Source organism: Epinephelus fuscoguttatus, linkage group LG3 (genome assembly GCF_011397635.1).
Source record: "Epinephelus fuscoguttatus linkage group LG3, E.fuscoguttatus.final_Chr_v1".
NCBI lineage: Eukaryota > Metazoa > Chordata > Actinopteri > Perciformes > Serranidae > Epinephelus > Epinephelus fuscoguttatus.
In genome coordinates, this window is record NC_064754.1 from 5,788,133 (window position 1) to 5,809,286 (window position 21,154).

Below are 21,154 nucleotides of genomic sequence, written 5' to 3' on the forward strand. Positions count from 1 at the left end.
AAACTCTAAACTGTACTCTGGGACAACCAGCGCCACTCTGAGCGGCGCTCAGCATGGCTCCTCTGTTTTCTTCTGGCAACAAGCAAAGCTCTCGCGAGATGACATCTCACACACAGTCCAGAGGAAGTGAAGGGTAAGGGAAACGCTTAGTATGCTATTTACAGAGATAGCACTGGCGATCTGAACCGGTCAGTGGTGAAAAAAAGCACTTTCAATGTGCAAACTTTTACGGGACGCATTTGCCCCCATATCTACCTCACGGCTGCCGGCTGCATCCGCCTCCCTCAATACTGAACCAATTTTAAAATGAGTTGTACCTATGAATCACGCGCACACATACACATGGGGAAATAGGGTTGAAAAATACTGAAGTTATCCTTTAATGGGACTGTATGAAGATAACATTAGTATTAGTTAATGAAAAGAACACTTGGAGGAACTTACCAACCTGACTGACACCCTCTCTTTGGAGGAAGAGGAGGTGGAAGCCTTGCCTGTCTCCATGTTATTTGTCACTGAGGGAATTGAAAAAGCCTTACAGGGGACAGGTTTTAAAGGTTAAAGTTAGATTTAGTTAGATGGAAAGCTGCACCGAAGGACTTGTACACAGGGATAATTGTTCCCATTTTCAATATAAGGGGACAAGAGATTGTCCTTTAATTCAGGGTGCCACATTGCTCAGTCGCCCCAGGATATGTACACCTACAGGGTGCCTGTAAGGAGACTGCCGCCAATTGTTAAACCCTAATCCTCAATGAGCAATGGTTTTCTTGGTCATGGATCACTGAACCAGCTCTGATGCTCTCTCACAAGGCTGTTATCTGCAGCTGTGTCTCTACTGACAACCTGTGACAATGACACGTAGGACTGTGTTCTTTCATGTGTCGAATGGGAAGCAACGTATCAACATTTTCTTGCATTCTCTTCTCCAACTCAAACACATTGTCAGCAGGTCTTAGTACTCTGCTAAGAAGGCCCCGTCATGGTGCAACTGAGGAGTGGATTATTGTCCATTTGGTGACCCGTTTCCACTGTTTGCAGATGATGTAGTTCTGTTGGCTCGATCAGGTTGAGACCTACACTGAAGCAGTTTGCAGCAGAGTGTAATGCCTCCTTAGTTAGAGTCAGTCTCTCCAGAGCTGTGGCCATAATAGTCTTCTGGCAAATGGTCGATTGCCCCCTGTAATCAAGATGCCCTCTTGACATTTCCCTGAGAGTGTTTACTGTCAAACTGGGTGAAGGCCCTGCAACAGACAAAGAAGATGCTGGTGGGATTGCATACTATGTCTGGCCTGGATAGAACCTGAAGGTCTACCAGGAGAAACTTGATAAGCTATCTGGCTTAGCCTGCTGCCATTATGACTAGGACAAGGATATGTTAAGAAAAATGGATGAATAGATCAAGAAGACATACGCCCAAAGCTTTGACCTCCAACATTTTTATATATGTAAGATGTAAAACTCATTTTATCTTTGCAGGGTCTACCCAGTCACTTAGAGGAGCAGGATGACCTTCACTATGCCAGCGTTCATTTCAAGACCCACACAGATCCTGTGTACTCGAACATCAGACCAGCTGGACTGCGCACTGATGAGGAAGAAGCAGTCGAGTATACTGCTGTCGTATTTAACAGTGCCAGCACTCCCCCGAGGTGAGCAGCTCTTCTCACAGTTACATTTATCCTCACTAAAACCCAAAAATGTCCTGCCAATATATATTAGTTAATATTGTACTACTCCTGATTCTTCTCTCAGAACCACAGGCCAGAAAAGTGGGGAGGATCCAGCTGCAGTTTACAGTACAGTCAGCAAAACTGATGACCACAATAGGAATCTCTAGTCTGTCCTTTTTTCATTTATTTTATTGAACAGGTAACAATGTGATTTTTTAGAGTTTTATACTGACATTCATGGTCATCAGAGGATGAATTCTACTGACTTTGGTGATCCCCTGACTTCTCATCTAAATTGTCTCAACTACTGTTGGATGGATTGCCATGAAATTAGTCAAAATCCTTTCCCTCACAGGATAAATTACAATGACACTGGCGATCCCTTGACTTTTTGGTTGTGCCAGCATCATGTCAGAATTTGTCCACTGCTTTGGTTTATGCGAAAATAAAGACTTTAGATAGATACTCAACTAAAATTCACAAAACAAAATTAATTTGTAACCTGTAGCTTTTTAAGAATGTAATTAATATTATTTTATTTAATACCAATGTAAAATTTTCCTACTGAAAAGCACATTGATGTATTGCAGAGGAACATGCATTAGGTGACCTAGTTGTGGTTTCATACTGCCGCCACTAGATGCTAGTCGAGTCACACTGTGTGTATCCTGTCTTTTTTCAACACACTCTTCCTGTGCTGTCCTTTAATTTAGCAATTCAATCATCATGATTAGTTTTTTTTTTTTTTTTTGTCTAATTATAAAACCATCACAGCTCATTGCAATTGTCTCTCTTGCTCCTGTATTTATACCTATCTTTATGCCCCATCTCGTTTGTTCTGTATTGCATTTGTTTACATTTTTTCTTGTTTAAATATGCTTGAATAAAAATTTGGTTGAAATGGTCACAGCTCATGTCAGCACTAAGGCCTTAACCTGTGACGAAGGGTCACAAAATCTCTGTCAGCTGGAATTAAACACTGAAAAGGTGTAAAAAAAAAAAAAAAAAAAAAAAAGCTGCACTGATCATGTTCTGGTCTTTGTCAAGAAAGATTACAGGGGGAGCACAGTTAAAGTTCAGTATGTGACCACAACCACAGTCCTGCTCACCACTGTGAAAAATACAGATAAGGAAGTTCTGTCCAGCCACATTACAGATTGACGCCACCCAGCAGCGTATCACGCTGCCATGAAAGGTGGCTTTTGGTGTCAGGTGTCTGACGCTGAAATCACTGAGAAAGCGGTGACTTCAGAATGAGAGGGAGCTGGATTTACACATTCTGAATTTGCATTATTATTACTCTAATTTCTGCATGAATTATATTCAAAATAAACAGCCCAGATTGTAAAAAATTGTAAAACCTAATCAACTCTAATGACAAATAAATCATCATATGACTTTTTGTAGAGTTTATTAATGCGGTGCATCTTTTAGGCCATGGTGTCAAGACAGTTTCTCACCTTGCTCTGAAGTGTAAAGTCAGGTTTCACACTTCCCTTTTGTCTCTTTCGAAACTTAGTTACGTTTTATTCCTCTAGAAACAAAATTGTGCCTGCATTTACAAAGGAAGGACGACGTGAAAAAAAATATCTACTCTTGTTAATGTGAGAAAGGTGGTGTGGCATGGATGAGAGGAGGTTTGGTACCAGGAGGCCACAAAACAGATATCTCATTCTGCAAAACAACAAATAAAAGTATGTCTTGGTCATTTTACTGGCACCTGGTCCACTGTGTTTAAAAATAATGAGAACAGGAAGGAAGTCTGGTGTATGTTAACCACCTGCTATCTCTCTCCTGCTTGTTCTTACGCCCACAGAGGAGCGTTACAGTTCAATGTGACCAATCTGTATCATTCTGCACGTTAACCTTGTTTTATTGTCAGTGAAGCCACACGGAGAGGAGCAGCCATGACTTCAACTGAAGCAGCAAGTCGATTTTTTGTCTTCCTTCTCTCTGTGCCAGGTAACGTATATCCACATTAACACTGGAGGGCCTTTAGCACTCTTCTTCAGAGCAGCCTGTGGGATTAAAATAATATTTTAAAGGAATCCCAAGTTGGCTGTTTTTCAGGTGTGTCTTTGCTTAATTGTTTGTTTGTTTTTTGTATCATTCCTTTTTTAATAATACTTTAAAATTTTCTTTTTAATCAACTATTTGAGCTGTACTTTTGCATATTGTTGGCTAGTTCAATCAATAACAGTTCATAATATCATGTAAGCTCTTGTTTTTAATGCAAAAATCTTGCTTTGTAAGGTAACTAGTAAATGTTTCAAATAACTGTAGTGGGGTTAAAAAGTATGAGATTTCCTTGTGGCTTGAAAAGAAAACTCAAGTATAGTACAAAATATTTTTATTCAAGGCTCCCTGTCTGTGCTGAACAAAAATTAAATGCAACAGTTTTGTTTTTGCCCCTGTTTTTCACAGGTGTAAGTTAAAGATCAAAGACTTTTATGTACTTAATAAATACTTCTTTCTCAATTTTTGGTTGCAAATTTGTTAAAATTTGTGGTAGTGAACACTTCTCCTTTCTAAGATAACCCATCCACCTCACAGGTGCCGTAAATCAAGAGTCAAGTACCATTACTACACAGGAGTGCCTTGGGATGGTCACAATAAAAGGCCGCTCTAAAATGTGCAGGTTCATCAGACAGCACAGTGACACAGATGTCGCAAGTTTGAGTGGGCGTGTCATTGGTATGCTGACTGCAGAAATGTCCACCAGAGCTGTTTCCCATGAACTGAATGTTCATTTCACTACTCTAAGCTGTCTCCAATGCTGTTTCCATGAATTTGGCAGTACATCCAACCGGCATCACAACCACAAACCACTTGTAACTACACCAGTCCTGCAAGATCATCTGAGACCAGCCACCTGAAGAGCTGATGCAACAATTGGTTTGCACAACCGAAGAACAAACCATCAGCAACTGTCTCAGGAAAGCTCATTTTCATGCTCATCTTCCTCACCAGCATCTTGACCTGACAGCAGTCTGTCATCATAGGTGACGTGCGGTTGTGAGGCTGGTTGGATGTACTGCCAAATTCAGAGAAAGCAACATCGAAGACGTCTTACGGTGGCAAAATGAACATTATGATATGAGGCACTCAATTTGGTTAATTAACTGTTTATCAGACCATAAGTGAGACCAGCATTAGCACACCCGACTGTCCCTCTGCAGCTCATCCTGCAGGTCAGAGATTACTTCCTCTGGAGGAATGCAGGCAGCAGCTCCAGAGGTGGACCTTCAGTCAGTGAGTGTAACAGCTCAAATTAAGCTAGCGTAAACCTCAGCAGTAAGTCAAGGTCTGTCTCCAGAATGCCGCTGCAAAATTAACAGAACAGAAACACGGCGCCAATGGACTCTGTGTTGTGATGGATGCTGGTCATTTGTTGACATTAGCAAACTCCATTTTCAAGCTAATGCTAATGTTAGCTACTGTTGCACACTGTAGAAGTGCAGATTTCTTGGTGAGGTTCATCACATCGTTTGGATTTTGCCAGAAAAATCAGCCCAAGTCCTGTGCTGAGAAGTCAGTCCACGGCCTGTGGCAACTGAGAAAGTCAGGGAGGGTCTCAGTTTTTAAGTCACGCTACAATCCGTTCCCTCATTGGCCATAAAATTATTCATATGTTTAGACGTTCATGCAGAACCTTTAAGTACAGCACTTGATTAAATGTACTTAGTTATAATTCCAGCACAGCACATGATGTGGGAGCAAAAGTAATTTATTTTTTATTTTTTTTAATTTGGGGTTAGGTCCATTCTCTAGCAGGTTTACGTATGGTTGAACCTCCACAAAATATCCAAATCTATTGTTTAATGTTAAGAATCTGATTGTGGTTTCTTCTGTGTTACAGTGATACAGGGTCAGTATGGCTGGGGAGTGACTTACACCTCTACTAAGATCTGTGCCTTAAAAGGATCAACAGTAGAAATACACTGCAGCTACACATACCCATCCAGAATAAACTCTGATACTACAGTTGTAGAAACCATCTGGCTCACGAGAGTAAGTTACTATGAACCTGTGGATCTGAAAACAGACCCACAGTATTCAGGTCGTGTGCAGCATCACTGTGATAAGATTAGGAACAACTGCACTCTGAGAATCACAGACCTGAGAGAGAGCGACTCAGCTGAGTACATTTTTATGTTCATCACGAACCAGCGAGATGGGCGTTTTGCTGGTTCACCAGGAGTCACTTTGTCTGTCACAGGTAACATTTTTGTTTGAATATTTCTTTTGTTTCAAGTTTTTTAACATCAAGGAAACTGTACTACAAATGTCTGGTGAAGAAAATATGCATTTAAAGGTCAAATATATTTGGCCGCATCAGTTGATGTATGACTGTGGCTGCTGGATGTGAATGGCCTGCCTGATCTTTCTCCAGACTGGTTGTAGGGTGCAGACAGATTATATATATATATATATATATATATATATGTGTGTGTGTGTGTGTGTGTGTGTGTAAATTATATTCCTTCTTCACAGATCCAGATCTCCGGGTGCAGGTGAAATCAATTACCCACCAGAGTTATTCCAAGGCAGAGCTGAGGTGTCACAGCAGTTGTCGTCTACCTGACAGTCCCTCCTACATCTGGTACAAGAATGGACAGAAAATAAAGGAAGACGCATCATCTATTTCAGTCTCCATTACGTTAACAGACAGCTATTCATGTGCCCTTAAAGGACATGAGGATTTCCCCTCTCCTTCAGCGTGTAAGTTTACTCTGCAGTGTCTCACTAACAGACTGCCACCTGGTGGCACAGTCCAAGTAGTGCAACTATTTTCAACATGTATAAACCTACTTCCGTTTCTGATATTAAAATGATGTTTTTGGCATTGAGCTGTACAGGATCACTTCTGCTGTCAGTAACTCAACAGCAATATAATCTATTACTGCTGTGAAAGATGGAGTCTTTTATCTTTCAGGTGTTGATGGTCGATACTGCAACAGAGTGACGTACACTCACAGAAGCGTCTGTGCCATTAAAGGCTCAACAGTGGACATTTCCTGCACTTACAATAGTCACAGAGATGATGTTGAATCTAAACTCTGGTTCACTACTGAACGCAGTCATCAGTGGCAGAATCCCTCACAGCCTGAGGATCTTACTGAAGACTCCCAGTACGCAGGTCGTGCTCAGGTCATTGAAACAAATAGAGGATGCTCCACTCTGAGAGTCACCAACCTGAGAGAGAGCGACTCAGCCCAGTATCACTTCAAATTCACAACACCAATCTTTGAATGGGGGAGTAGTTTAGCCGGTACAACTCTGACTGTCACAGGTACTGATGAACACAAACTGATGTTATATGTGGCATGTAGCTGATACTGAGGGTATGAGTTGGTGTATTCACCCCTTTAAATTTTGTGAGAGAGTAAGATTTATGAATTAGAGAAATTAAATGAACTGTATGTTATTTTGGCTTTCTGTGTGTGTACCTGTGATCCTAGTATTTCATAATCAGCATATCTGTGCTTTCTTTAAAGATCCAGATCTGCAGGTGCAGATAAGATCAATTTGGTTTTCTTCCAAGAATGAGCTGAAGTGTCACAGCAGATGTCGTCTACCTGATCGTCCTTCCTTTATCTGGTACAAGAATGGACAGGAAGTTCGTAAAGAAACATCTTCTTCTTATTCAGGCTACTTTGGATCTGTAGACAGCTATTCCTGTGCTGTCAAAGGACATGAGGATTTCCCCTCTCCTCCAGCGTGTGAGTTTACTCTACAGTTTCTGGTGGAGCCTGTAAACTATTGTTTGATACCTTAACTGCGTGTAATTCAGCAGCTGGAGACTCGAGCTTGAGGAAAATCATATCGCTGATGCCCCATGAGAGTTTTAGACATGAATGGAAACTAAAGAGCTTACATTTCAAAATGTAGCATGACCTGATTTATAAAGGTGCGTTTAGTCCTTCTGCTTAAATTCTTGAAAGCACAAAATTCTGATAAGCACCTGGTGACTAGGGGTTTTAAACCAGCACTTATCCACTCCTGTTGCCTTCATGAAGTTAATGCAAGGCACCATCATTTCAAACTCAACACTTCCTGTTTCTCTTTCATATTAAAAGCCCCTCATAACTTGGGTTGAGAGAATCCCTTCATTTTCTAAAAAGGCTTTTATTGTGAAACATTTGTAGGAACTTGTTGTGGAGGATTCAGTGACTGTCATAGTTTGCATGCAGTGCTTCAGATCTAGCTCCTGCCATCTGGTGGCACTTTTACATTACTACAGTAACATTTCAGCTGGCACATGAACAGACACAGACTGAAATAATAGTAATGATAATCAAATAGGACAAGAATAACCCGATGACATCCCACACGTCATGAAAGACGACCGGGGATAATTGGTGTGGACCATTGTGTAGTCTGTTGGCCAAGTCACGGCAAGATTTTATGACTCCACAGTCTCCTAATGTGACACTGTGACTGTCAGAACGGACAGAAATGTCATGCAGTGTGAGTCCAGCAAAAGGGAGGTTTTTACCGCAGAGGTCTCTTCTCTCCAAAACAATCAGGTCCAGTGATTTAAACTGGTAAAAGCACTGCATAAAGTAGTTTCACATTTCTTTTCTGATGCCCTCCTCTAATTAATGTGGCTGATTCCAAAATGGGAGTGGCCCTTTCTAGAGCCAGTGTTTGCTTTGTCCGTTCTGGGACCCTGCAGAAACATGCTGGTGCAACATAGCGATCTTTGTAGACCTGCTCCCTGTGCAGATATAAACCACTGGTAACAAAACAAAAACACAACCGCTTCTATTTTCAGATGATTATACATTAAGGAAAACACACTTATTATATTATACTTCATTTTTGCCAATACATCCTCCTAAATTGTTCACACTGGAGCTTAAAGTCCATTTGTTCAAGCAAAAATACCAGACATTCTCTAATTCCAGTTTCTGAATTGTGAGGATTTCCTGCTTGTCTTCATTTAATGTGACAGTAAACGTGTCTCTAATATATTTGGATTTCAGACTGCTGGTTGGACAGAACAAACACTGTGAAGGTGTCACTTTGGGCTCTGGCTCATTGTGACAATCATTTCTCACTATTTTTACAAACCAAACAATCAGTTGATTAATGGAGAGAATAATCAGCCGACTGATGCATAATGGAAATGATTATTAGTTAAAAAGTTGAAAATGAGCTTCACCTCAACCAGCTGCAACAGTAAAATCCTGCTAGGGATGTGTGTGATTAGTCATCTAAACGATTAAACATCCACCCCAGCCGCTCTTTACTTTTAGATGCAAGACCCTCAGAAAGTAACTTGCATAGTGTAAAAAATTTCATTTCAAGAATGTCCCTCTGACAAAGAACAGTGTCAAATGCATGATAACGTCAAAAAAAGCAATGACAGGTCTGATGTTTGATTGATTGGCAAAAGATTTGAGTTACAAGGTCTGGAGAGTCAAGCTTCCTTGTGGCAGTGACAGGTGGGAAAAAACTGCACATTTATTATATAATCCACTCATGGTAAGCTTATATTATTTTCAGATGTTCTTAGTAGTTCCCTCTTTGCTTTTAAAGATACAAAAAGCATAGCTCTTTTTGTTGTTTTTATGTGGGCCTAAAATGCATGCAATATAATGTTTTAAAATGTTAAATCTTTCAGGTGCCAATGGTCAAACCTGCAACAGAGTGACGTACACCAGCAGAAGCATCTGTGCCTCCAAAGGCTCATCAGTGGACATTTCTTGCACTTACAAGAGTTATGAAGATGATGTTGAATCTAAACTCTGGTTCAGTCATTCACAACCTGGGAACATTACTGAAGACTACCAGAACGCAGGTCGTGCTCAAGTCCTCGAAACAAAGGGAGGACACTCTACCCTGAGAATCACTGACCTGAGAGAGAGCGACTCAGCCCAGTATCGCTTCAAATTCACAACACCAAGCTTTGAATGGAACAGTAGTTTACCTGGTACAACTCTGACTGTCACAGGTACTGATGAACACAAACTGATATTTCTTTATACAACACAGTTTAAAGAAGAAAAAAATCATTTGAGTGACTGATGTGTTTCACACCTGTGGAGAGTGTTTTTATAGACTTAACCAACGACAGTGGATTCTTCCTCACATATCCAGCTCTCCAGGTGCAGGTGACCAGAATAACAGTCGGGCAGTCTGTTACTGAGGCAGAGCTGAAGTGTCACAGCAGCTGCAGTCCAGCTGGTCGTCTTTCCTACGTCTGGTTCAAGAATGGAGAGAAAATCATTGAGGAGGACAGTTCTTCATATAAAGACAAGTTTTATCCTGGAGACTTCATCTCTTGTGCTTTTGAAGGACATGGGGATTACAGCTCTCCTTCAGTGTGTGAGTTTGCTTCTGTGTGTAACTAACAAGAAAGAATCAAACTCCACTACCCACTTCAAGTATAATATTTGCCTCTTCACACCTTAAACATGATAAATGTTTTCTCCTCCAGATGCTCTGGAGGTTCCCTCTGTGTCAGTGAATCGCTCTGATGAAATCATGGAGGGTACTTCGGTGACTCTGACCTGTGGTGGTGATGCTAACACAGCAGCTAAATACACCTGGTACAAGGAGAATCAAACACTGATCACTGAAGGACCACAGCTTGTCTTCAGCTCCATCCAGTCCTCTGACTCTGGACTGTATTACTGCACAGCTGAGAACCAGCTGGGGAGGAGGACGTCTGACTACATGTTTATTAACGTGAAATGTGAGTGAAATTCAGTATGTAGCATTGTGTAGAAAACACAACATACAGCCTATAAATTTAACTTTTAGGTTTGAATCATTTGAAAAGGGTCTTGGAGAGCAAATATTTCTTCAGCTCTGTCTGCTTCACATTCACAGTCTGCTTTGTACTTCACTGGGACAGCTTCAGTAGTTGTTTATGGGGAGGCTTTATTCACTATTTATAGTTAATGCATGTAAAATCATCTCCTCCAGATGCTCCAAAGCTTCCCTCTGTGTCAGTGAGTCCCTCTGCTGAGATAATGGAGGGCAGTTCAGTGACTCTGACCTGTAGCAGTGATGCTAACCCAGCAGCTAAATACACCTGGTACAAGGAGAACCAAACACTGGTTCAAGGACCAGAAGGAAATTATCGCTTCACTTCCATCAGCTCTGAAGACAGAGTTTACTACCACTGCAGGTCTAAGAATCAGTATGGACAGATGAACTCTTCATCTTTATTTATAGATGTCCAGTGTAAGTCTTTTTTTTTCCATGATACAAAAGTCCTTCATTATCACACATGCCAATATAAATGGAATGTGTCCCTCTTAATATTCTCCTCCAGATGCTCCAAAGCTTCCCTCTGTGTCAGTGAGTCCCTCTGCTGAGATAGTGGAGGGCAGTTCAGTGACTCTGACCTGTAGCAGTGATGCTAACCCAGCAGCTAACTATACCTGGTACAAGGAGAATGAAGACTCACCAAAAGCATCAGGACAGATCTTCACCATCTCTAACGTCACAGCTGAACACAGTGGGAATTATTACTGTGAAGCCCAGAACACAAGAGGACGTCATAACTCCACCTTACATCTGACTGTTGTGGCAGGTTAGTTTCCATTTACTTACACACTATGCAGCTGAGATCAGAACACACACACAACCTCCCCTTTAAACCTTACATGTGAAACTGCTCAAGTCATGTCTACACTAAGATGGCTAAAATTAAGCATTTTATAAAATTGTTTCCATCAAGGAGAACTCTGAAAACAATGAACGTCATTGAAAACATATTGACATATGTCCGTCTTAACCAAAGACTGAATAAATAATGGACGTAGCCAGACGTAGACGTATACTATTGGACTCCTGTTTTGCAGCCTCAAGTTTGGCATTTTAAATTTTTGGAGCCAGAAATTACCATATCTGGACAAGAAGGGAGAGTGGAGCTGTGGAGGATCGAGGGGTGGATCTAACTCATAGACTGTCACTCCAAACATTCACGCCCATAATTATGCTTAACTTTGGACCTTAAAGGGAGATTTCGGTTTATTTCAACCTGTCTCCTATCGTCCTAAATTTGTTTCAAGTGACTAGTGACATAGAAATAATAGTTAGCATGTTAGCCGTTAGCCTAGATACAGCCGGGGCGCATAGTAGCGTCAGACCTGTTAAAATGTAAGTGAACGGGCAACCTTCAAGTGCAAAGTTAGTCCACTAAACAAGCTTTTTTTCCACAAAGACCGCCTCATATCGTTAGGATAAATGTCAGAGAACATATAGAAAACGACATGTAAACGTGTTGTCTTACCTTACCGGTGTGGTGCCATGTTTGTTTACCATTTAGTTCTGCTTTCCAAAGCGCGGCTGAAATGTATCTCATGAGCTCTAGATAAAGCCCAGCTGGATCCTACTCCAGGTGGAGGTGTCTCGTCCTCGGTCACATCCAGACCTTGAAAATAAGGCTGCAACCAGTCCCATTCCTTGCAACAGAGGCATTCCTCTTCTGTGGGCACTGGGGCACAGCATTCACAGGTACACCGCCAATCTCCAGAGCTACGCAGCCTTGCAGCAGCCATTCCTCCTCTCTCGTCCTCTACCTGTTGCGCCTCTCTCTCTCTCTCTCTCCTCCTCCGTTCTTCAATTTCACGAAGCTCTTCGTCAGTGTATTCTGGCTCAAATAAATAAGGGCGGCCATCAAACTCTGCAAAATCAAATTCCTCCTCCACAAAGTCAAAGTCTGGCAAAAAGTCAGCCATTATTCTATAAATCTTTCATAAAATAAATGAATGAACTTTTCAGGCTACTGTCCGGTTCTGCCTTCCAGCTGTTGCTGCTTGTTCAGGCACGCTATGAGATTGCTGCTTGTTCTCGCGATATTTCGGCTGCGCTTTGGAAAGCAGAGCTAAATGGTAAACAAACATGGCAGCACACCGGTAAGGTAAGACAACACGTTTACATGTCGTTTTCTATATGTTCTCTGACATTTATCCTAACGATATGAGGCGGTCTTTGTGGAAAAAAAGCTTGTTTAGTGGACTAACTTTGCACTTGAAGGTTGCCCGTTCACTTACATTTTAACAGGTCTGACGCTACTATGTGCCCCGGCTGTATCTAGGCTAACGGCTAACATGCTAACTATTATTTTTATGTCACTAGTCACTTGAAACAAATTTAGGACGATAGGAGACAGGTTGAAATAAACCGAAATTTCCCTTTAATAACATTTAACAGTCCACTTATATGAAAATTCAGGTACTTGAAAGTATCTACATGACATGACACTGTCATAACTATGACATGACACGGTCATGAACCTGTCATGAACATTATGTACATGTCATAAACGTTTATGACTGTTGTCACTAAGTGTCATTCATCTTTTGTAATGACAAGTTGACATTGTTTGGGTTGTCTTGATTATGACTTGTCACCTTGTCACAGTTGGCTACTATGTTGTGGTAAAGTTACGAAGCCAACTTACCATCACATCTGAACATACTTGATACGTATTGCTGCTGTTTCTGACCAAAATTGTGACGATCAAATGACTCGGACTCACTTCAGGTTTTCCAGAGGTTTGTTTTAACATTATTGAGCAGTGAAGACTAGACTTAGAAATAGATGGATAGATGCATAATGGATTATAGCCATGATACTTTCCCTGTCCCAAAGAATATATTCAGATGTAAGAACAAGGTGCAACATAATGGTCATAAATATCCTGTAACAGTCAAATTAATTCAGTGTTGTCATCTTATCACCACTTCTAGGAGCATGGAAATCAACAGCTGTTGGAACAACCACTACTGCTGTCCTCGCTGTCATACTTCTCTCTGTCTTTATACTGACTAGGTAAGCAGTTATTTTCCGATAAATTATTGTTTCTTTAAGGCAAATTACGATGTATTACAACTTGGATCTTATTGTTGGAGAAGTTTGGCCATATATTCTGACACTAATGACAAGACTGTTGTCACTCAAGTCATCTGGAAACACAAAGGACGTTGTTACAACTTTGTCCGATCTCATTTTTCTTTCCTCGTTGGACAGAATACAGAACAAGCCAATAGTTCACTCAGATTCTCTAAACCACTGAAACTGAAACCGCAGTGAAACTGAAAATAAGCAAACTGTGCCCTCACTGTGTGCACACACAACTGTTATAGGTATGGTAGGTCAAAACTGAAAGAGGAAGTGGGCCTGTAATCTTTGACAGATGTTTACGGTGATGATGAAGTGTGGCCTCACGTGTCCTTTCCAAACGTATTTGCGTATGCTGGAGGTTTGTTTAAAACCTGTGTGATTGTGTGACTCATTGCTGCCACATTCCTTGATGTCAGTAATTCACTTGGATGGTAGCTACACTGTTATTGCTACAGAAAAGGATCATGGCCAGAACTGCAGAAATAAGACCCAGGTTTCTTGAAACTGAAATTTCTCTGTCATAATATCATTGTTCATATTACTTCGGTAGAGTAAAAATATTAATTCATTTAATTTTTAATTCTTCTAACCAGAAAGAAGAGGGCTGCCAAGCAATCATTCAAGTCTGGGGAGAGATCAGACTACAGGACACAGGTGAGGAAGAAGAGCTGAACAATCGCAATGCAGAAGAAAAGTCATTCTCTTTCAACAGTTCAGCTCAGACTGCTGGGTCACATGTAGAAGCACTGCATGTGCTGGACCGTGTTGGTGAAGAGGGGGCTGGTAATCTATGGTAGTCAGTTCTGGATAAGGTAGAGAAAGAATGACATTCTGGTTACAAGCAGCCAAAATGAACCTCTGGGCTCAAGATAGATGTTGAAGGAGTCTTTGTTGAGGTACTCTAAGCACATACAGAGCAAGTGGGAGAAGATCTTGAAGCAGACCCAGAACATACTGGATCTGACAGGACATATCTCAGGGGATCTGCCAACAAAAGCCACAGGATGTGGCTGGGGAGAAGGACATGTGGGCGACTGTGCTTTGAGACTCTTACTATCACCATGACCAAACCCAGATAAGCAGCAGAAAATGGATGGATCAGTTGTACAACCCAAGGTTCTATTAAAGTTCAAGATTGTTTTAGGGAGGCATTGGGTAATTTTTACCTTCATATTCTAGCGCAACAGGATTTATATCCAGGAAATGTCCCTTTTAAAAAGCCCTTTAAGTAACAGCAATCTTGTCCGCAGTATCTTCCACCTGGGAGACAGCTGGACGACCCGCAGGACGAACTTCACTATGCCAGTGTCCGATTTTGCAAGAACCAGGCAGATTTGGCCGTCAGACCAGTTCAGCCCCACAGACACGAGACCGAGGAGAGTGTTGTGTATGCTGATGTCATATTTAAGAGGTGAGCAACAGGAACAGTGTTCTGACTTTGAAGGTATACTACGCAGGATGTTCCCAAAAATAACTGACTCATACTAAAGTAATCCCTCTCAATCATTACTCATGACCCACTAAAAGTGTGTGAGACCCTGCCCTCCTCCTGTATTTCCTTATGGTCTTCTTATTTTGCTGTGTTCGGGACGTCCCTCGGCACAGCAGGCAGGTAAGGTTGTGACTTTTTAAAATGGTGGCTACCAGGTGCCAGACCATGGGCAGCATCTCAGAGGAAGCTTGGAAAATCATGGACACTGTGGAAAAAAATCCAAAAATAGCAACGCCAAACAGCAAGTGGACAGAGTTTATAAACAGTAGCCAACAATTCCTGCATAGTATGCCTTTAAGGTTGAAATTACATTAGCTTGGAGTAATTACATGGCTGTTGCATTTGCCTTATGTCATTTTACCTGTTTTATGACCACTGTTGTTTACCTGTTTTATGACCACCACATTTATTACTTTATCTGCAAAATTCCTTGATTGTTTTTTTCTTTGAAAACCAGATGTCAGAAATCAACCGGAGAGGATCCAGCTGCACTGTACAGCACAATCAACAAAGCCCGCTGAACATATGGTATTTATATGATGTAGTTTGTTTATTTTAGCATGTAACCATTTATTTAATATTCTGAGTACACAGCATTGAGACATCCATTTTTGACAACAATTCAAATTTACAAATCTGTGCAGAGTACAGCTTGTTATTAACAGTCAGCATATATTACCCCAAAACAATATGTAAAATATCTAATGCTGTTTATTGTAAACACAATTTTTTTCTACATGCTTTGCAGATGTGTGTTTATAGTAGAGGGACAGACTCAAGGAAGAAAACTTATTTTGCTTTTTCTGTCACTGACCTCCTGTTCTTCGGATGGATGACTGTCAGTTTTAACACCCAGCAGATAGTTAACCCTTTAAAACTGATAGATATGTGGAAGGAATTAGGGTTTTAAAGGGGCAGTTAAAAGTCAAATATACTTATTTTTCCTTTTACCTGTAGTGCTATTTATCAATCTAGGTTAGGATGGAGAGTGTTTGAGATATCCGCTGAAGAAATGTCTGCCTTCTGTCCAATAAAATGGAACTAGATGGCACCTGGTTTGTGGTGCTCAAAGCCCCAAAAATACATTTTAAAAACTCAGCAGCAATGTCTCTATTCAGAAATCATGACCAGGTTTCTCAAGGTAATTCACAGACTTTGTTCTGAGCAGTTTCATGTAGGAACTATTTTCTTTTTACTGAATTGTACCCACCAACCGTATCACTAAGGAGGCATGCATCTACTCATGGACATACTCATAACTGGCTCAGTGGTGCTAGATGAGCCAGCTGTAGATGCATGGTAATACCATTTGTTGTCCGGTAGAAAGAAAATAGTTCTTATTTGAAACTGCTCACAACAAGGTCTGAGGATTATCTTGCACAACTGTGTCATGATTTCCGGAAAGAGCCATTGCTGTTGAGTTTTCAAATGTATTTTTGCCACTTAGAGCACCACAAGCCGAGTGCCATCTAGTTCCATTATATTTAAGAAAAGGCAGACATCTCTACAGCTAATATCTCCAACACTCAGAAACTCACAACAAAACAGTCTAGACTGATAAATAGCACTACAGGTAAAAGGGAAAATATGTAATATTGATTTTGGGGTGAACTGCTCCTTTAACCTTTCAGGCTAACAACAATGTAACAGTATGAACTACACACAGAACATTAACTGACTGACCTGTAAATTTAAAAAAAACATTTCTCAACCTTTTTATTAGTTTAATTATTATAATATCATTATTATAATGAGCATGTAGAATGATGCCTTTTGCTGCAATGTGTTATACTAATAACAACCCTTCATCAACAATATGTGTAATGTTAGCTCATGTTACAGTAGGATATTTGACGGTTTGATAATTTTGTTTTGTGTTGAGCATTCTATAAAAACTATAATACCCTTGAGGAGATGGTACAGTGTTCTCTGTTGCTGCCAGTAGGATGTAGTTCTTCCTCATTCTTATTTTAACATCACAGTAGAGATGGGCATGCTGCTGTAACCAGCTCTGCTTTCAGTTCTTTTTTCCGCAGTGAAAACACAACTTGTTTTTATGTCCTCATTGCACAGGCTTTAACCCTAAAATTACCACTCAATCTTTGTGTGCCCACTAATTTGCCATCTTTACATCAAAATTGCACAGGAGAACAGTGTTCAGTTGGTGCTTAGACACTTCTACAGCCTGCAGCCATTGACAGACAGTTCATATGCAGTGTCCTTGAGGTTCTTGCATTTAGCTTGAAGGCTGGGGTTGTTGGAGCACTCTGCAGATGTAGGCCAGCGTTCCACCCAGGTGTCCTTTCCCAACATGTAGGTTAAACTGACAGACAGGGAGAAAAAACAAAATAAGAACAGTGAACCTTGTTTGACCACTTTGCCTAAAAATGGCTGTGATATATCTTTGACTGCAGTTTCACTGTTGCAACAGTGACTTACTATACTATGACTTTTTAATGACATACTATACTATGACTTTTTTGACATACTATATTATAACTTTTTTTTGACATGCTATACTATGACTTTTTCATGACAAACTATACTATGACTTTTTGACATACTATACTATGACTTTTTGATGACATACTATACTATGAGTTTTTTGACATGCTATACTATGACTTTTTCATGACAAACTATACTATGACTTTTTCGTGACATACTATAGTATGACTTTTTTGACATACTATACTATGACTTTTTCATGACAAACTATACTATGACTTTTTCATGACATACTATAGTATGACTTTTTTGACATACTATACTATGACTTTTTTATGACATACTATACTATGACTTTTTTGACATACTATACTATGACTTTTTTGACATACTATACTATGACTTTTTTGACATACTATACTATGACTTTTATGACATACTATACTATGACTTTTTTAGACATACTATACTATGACTTTAATATGACATACTATACTATGACTTTTTATGACTTATGATACCATAACTTTTTTGACATACTATACTATGACTTTTTTGACATACTATACTATGACTTTTATATGACATACTATACTATGAATTTTTCATGACATACTATACTATGACTTTTTATGACTTTTTTTTTTTACTTATTTTTGACTTATGGTACCATACCTTTTTACCTATGATACCATAACTTTTTTTGACATATTATACTATGACTTTTTTGACATACTATACATACACGTACATACATACATACTAAATCATGACTTTTTATGACATATTATATTGTTGACATATTATACTATGTATTGTTTGACATACTATACTATGACTTTTTTTGACATACTTTACTGTGACTTATTTTTGACAAACTCTACTATGACTTTTTTATGACATACTGTACTACGACCTTTTTTGACATACTGCTCTGTTTTTGACATAGTCTAATATGACCTTTTTGATATACTATACCATGGCATTTTTATGTATGTATTTTTATGTTTTTAAGTATATATATTTATTTCCTGATCTTACGTGTTTGTGTCAGTGTCAGTGTTCCACTGGTCCTCTTTGGGGCCCATGATGAGGTATTGGGAGCCCTCCATCAGGTTGAGTCCATCTCTGCAGCCTCCATGAGACATGAAAATCCTCTTCTGGCCAACTTCAACTCCTGCCTCCACACCTGGATGGTTGGAGGGAGAGATTCAGAACATACAGCTGTATTATATTTTATAACTATATCCATTAAGTGTAAATATGGGCCAATATATTTATAATGTTATTTCTTTGGAAATTCTTCTCTGTGATGCCTTGAGTATCTTATATAGAGGTATCCTACTACTGGGGTTTTTATTAGCTAACAATCATTTGTTTAAAAAAAAAAAAAAAGAGCAGCATTGACTCACCCAGCTTGACAACTTGTGTGATCTCCATCTCATATTTGTCGTAGTAACTCTTGCTGACACTGAGTACATTCACCTTGAAAACTGAAGCACAAGGAAGGAGGTGTAAATTTTGTGTTGTTTGTGATAAGACATGTACTGATGATACCGCCAGGAGAAGTCAAAATTGTCACATGTCTACAAGATATCATGCATCCTTACAGACAAATTGGGCATGTCAGTGTTGTATTGATTCTGACTATTTTTATGCTCTCATAATATGCATTAAATGTGGGACCAATTCACACTGAATAGTGAACCTCAAATGCATTTAACAAGACCACCCAGATGTGTTCAAAGGATTGAGTCTCAGTCCTTTGAGTCAATGGAAATCTTGTTTGCTTCATTCCAGTGTTCCATTCCATACCTTTGTTGTAAGCCAATCTCCATTTCCATCCTTCTACCCATGTCCATCTACTCCAGCTGTGTCCTGTTGTTGTGAATAGTTCTCTGTGTATATATAACTGTGTGTTTCTCTTTGTTCCTTGTCAGTTTGTCTGCATTCATTCCTGTGCTCATCCCTGTGTTCTTGGTGTCATTCCCTGCTCTGTTTCCTGCCTAGTGTCTTGTGTTCTGTTCTGTATTTTTTTTTTTTTTTTTTTTAACCTGAGTTCATCCTGTTATCCTGGTTGGTTTTCAGTTAGTTTTGGTTCTTCTGTCATTTGGACTTTCTGTTACCTGCCTGTTCTGGATGTTTTTCATCAGCTTTCTTAAAGCTTCCTTTTTGTTAAACCTCAAGCCTGCCTGCTGCTTTGCTTTTGGGTCCTTCCTAAACTGATACTGTACTTGATAATAGTATATAATTTAAAAAAAACATGGTATTGTATGTCATAAAACAGTAACAGTGTAGTTTCTCAAAGTCAAAGTATGTCATTAAAAAGGTCATAGTATAGTATGTCATAAAAACTCATACTTTAGTTTGTCAAAAAAACGTATACGTATAACGTATGTATGTATATTTTAAATATAAAAAAACTCATAGTGTAGTATGTCATGAAAAGTGAAAATAAAGTATGGTATCAAAAGTCATACTATAGTATGTCAAAATGTATAGTATAATTTTAACATAAAAAAGTCATAGAATAGTATGTAAAAAAGTCACAGTATCATATCTCAAAAAAGTCATAGTATAGTATGTCATAAAAAGTCATACTTTAGTATATCAAAAAACGTATAGTATATTTTAAACATAAAAAAGTCAGTGTAGTATGTCAAAAAAAGTCAGAGTATAGTACATCTTCCAGCCCCCAGCCCCCCTGCAGCCCTCAAGAGGATAAGCAGTTACAAAAATGGACGAATGGATAAAAAAAGGTCATAGTATAGTAAGTCATAAAAAGGTCATAGTATAGTATGTCATAAAAACGTTATAGTTAAGTATGTCAATAAAGGTCATAGTATAGTATGTAATTTTCGTGAAAATATTGAAAATTATGATTGATCTTTTCCTCTATATTTTGTACCAAGAATTGCAAATAATTCCCTCATGTCATCCTCTTATTCATGCTACTACAATCAAAAGTCTTTCAGCTCTTTGCGCGTGTGTGTCTGTTAAAGCTGTGAGTGTGTGACTGTGTATCGTACCGTGGTGTAAAGTATTGCAGGCAAACATCTCTCTTTCTTTGTTGGGGAAGTTTTCACTGTCGGTTTTGGAAACGCAGCAGTCACCTGGAGATCATGAGCAAATAGATAAACAGGACTTCTAAATAACAAACACCATGAACACACACACACACATCCACTAATGCACTGTTGCAGACACTCTACCCTGAGTGCAGCGGCAGACGTTGTCCCTGCAGATCTGCGTGAGCTCCTCTTTGTCCTCCGTGGGAGTGTAGGTGCGACTGCAGCGGTGATCTGTCGCAAAGAGAGCAGCGACACAACACTTGTCACCATCATACTGAATGTTGTAATCTTATTTTTGAGTATTACATTAAACAAACAGGACATTTCCTACATTATCATCGTGTGTGTTTTTGTCTCAGACTGGGTTTTCACTGATGTTTAGGGAATGGATGATTTCTTGTATGTGAGATGTGAGCTAGAATGTGTTCTCCTACCTGGGTTGTAATACTCATAAACAGTAACTGAGGATGGCTGGAGGAGGCCGACTTTGAAGCTCTGCTGAAGCCTGAAGATCAGGATCTCTGGCTCTTTGTGAGACACCTGAGAGGAGGGCAAGGGGGGATGATTTAGTGCAACAGAAAAGAGAAGCAGACACATCACAG

At 39.7% G+C, this 21,154-nt stretch overlaps 3 protein-coding genes across 3 annotated transcripts in view; 2 read left to right on the plus strand and 1 right to left on the minus strand.

The window, feature by feature from the left end:
* LOC125886329 (hemicentin-2-like) overlaps positions 1-2,609 on the plus strand; it is a 131,198-nt gene extending 128,589 nt beyond the window's left edge. Inside the window, exons 18-19 of the mRNA XM_049572443.1 lie at positions 1,480-1,652; positions 1,756-2,609. Of these exons, the coding sequence (XP_049428400.1) occupies positions 1,480-1,652; positions 1,756-1,840 (258 nt within the window). The 3' untranslated portion in view covers positions 1,841-2,609. The remainder of the gene's footprint in view (positions 1-1,479; positions 1,653-1,755) is intronic.
* Positions 2,610-3,334: 725 nt separating this feature from the next.
* LOC125886330 (sialoadhesin-like) lies at positions 3,335-15,620 on the plus strand. Its single transcript, XM_049572444.1, has 14 exons — positions 3,335-3,635; positions 5,533-5,892; positions 6,168-6,395; positions 6,610-6,966; positions 7,172-7,396; positions 9,304-9,633; positions 9,780-10,007; positions 10,120-10,377; positions 10,611-10,871; positions 10,963-11,223; positions 13,388-13,469; positions 14,135-14,195; positions 14,792-14,952; positions 15,491-15,620. Exons 1-14 carry the CDS (start codon positions 3,581-3,583, stop codon positions 15,552-15,554), a joined length of 2,931 nt encoding a protein of 976 aa, XP_049428401.1. The 5' UTR covers positions 3,335-3,580; the 3' UTR covers positions 15,555-15,620.
* The window catches only part of LOC125886327 (complement C3-like), a 42,114-nt gene continuing 36,524 nt past the window's right edge, over positions 15,565-21,154 (minus strand). Inside the window, exons 39-44 of the mRNA XM_049572441.1 lie at positions 20,987-21,092; positions 20,694-20,783; positions 20,511-20,594; positions 18,894-18,974; positions 18,523-18,670; positions 15,565-17,356 (exon numbers count right to left, since the gene is read on the minus strand). Of these exons, the coding sequence (XP_049428398.1) occupies positions 17,212-17,356; positions 18,523-18,670; positions 18,894-18,974; positions 20,511-20,594; positions 20,694-20,783; positions 20,987-21,092 (654 nt within the window). The 3' untranslated portion in view covers positions 15,565-17,211. The remainder of the gene's footprint in view (positions 17,357-18,522; positions 18,671-18,893; positions 18,975-20,510; positions 20,595-20,693; positions 20,784-20,986; positions 21,093-21,154) is intronic.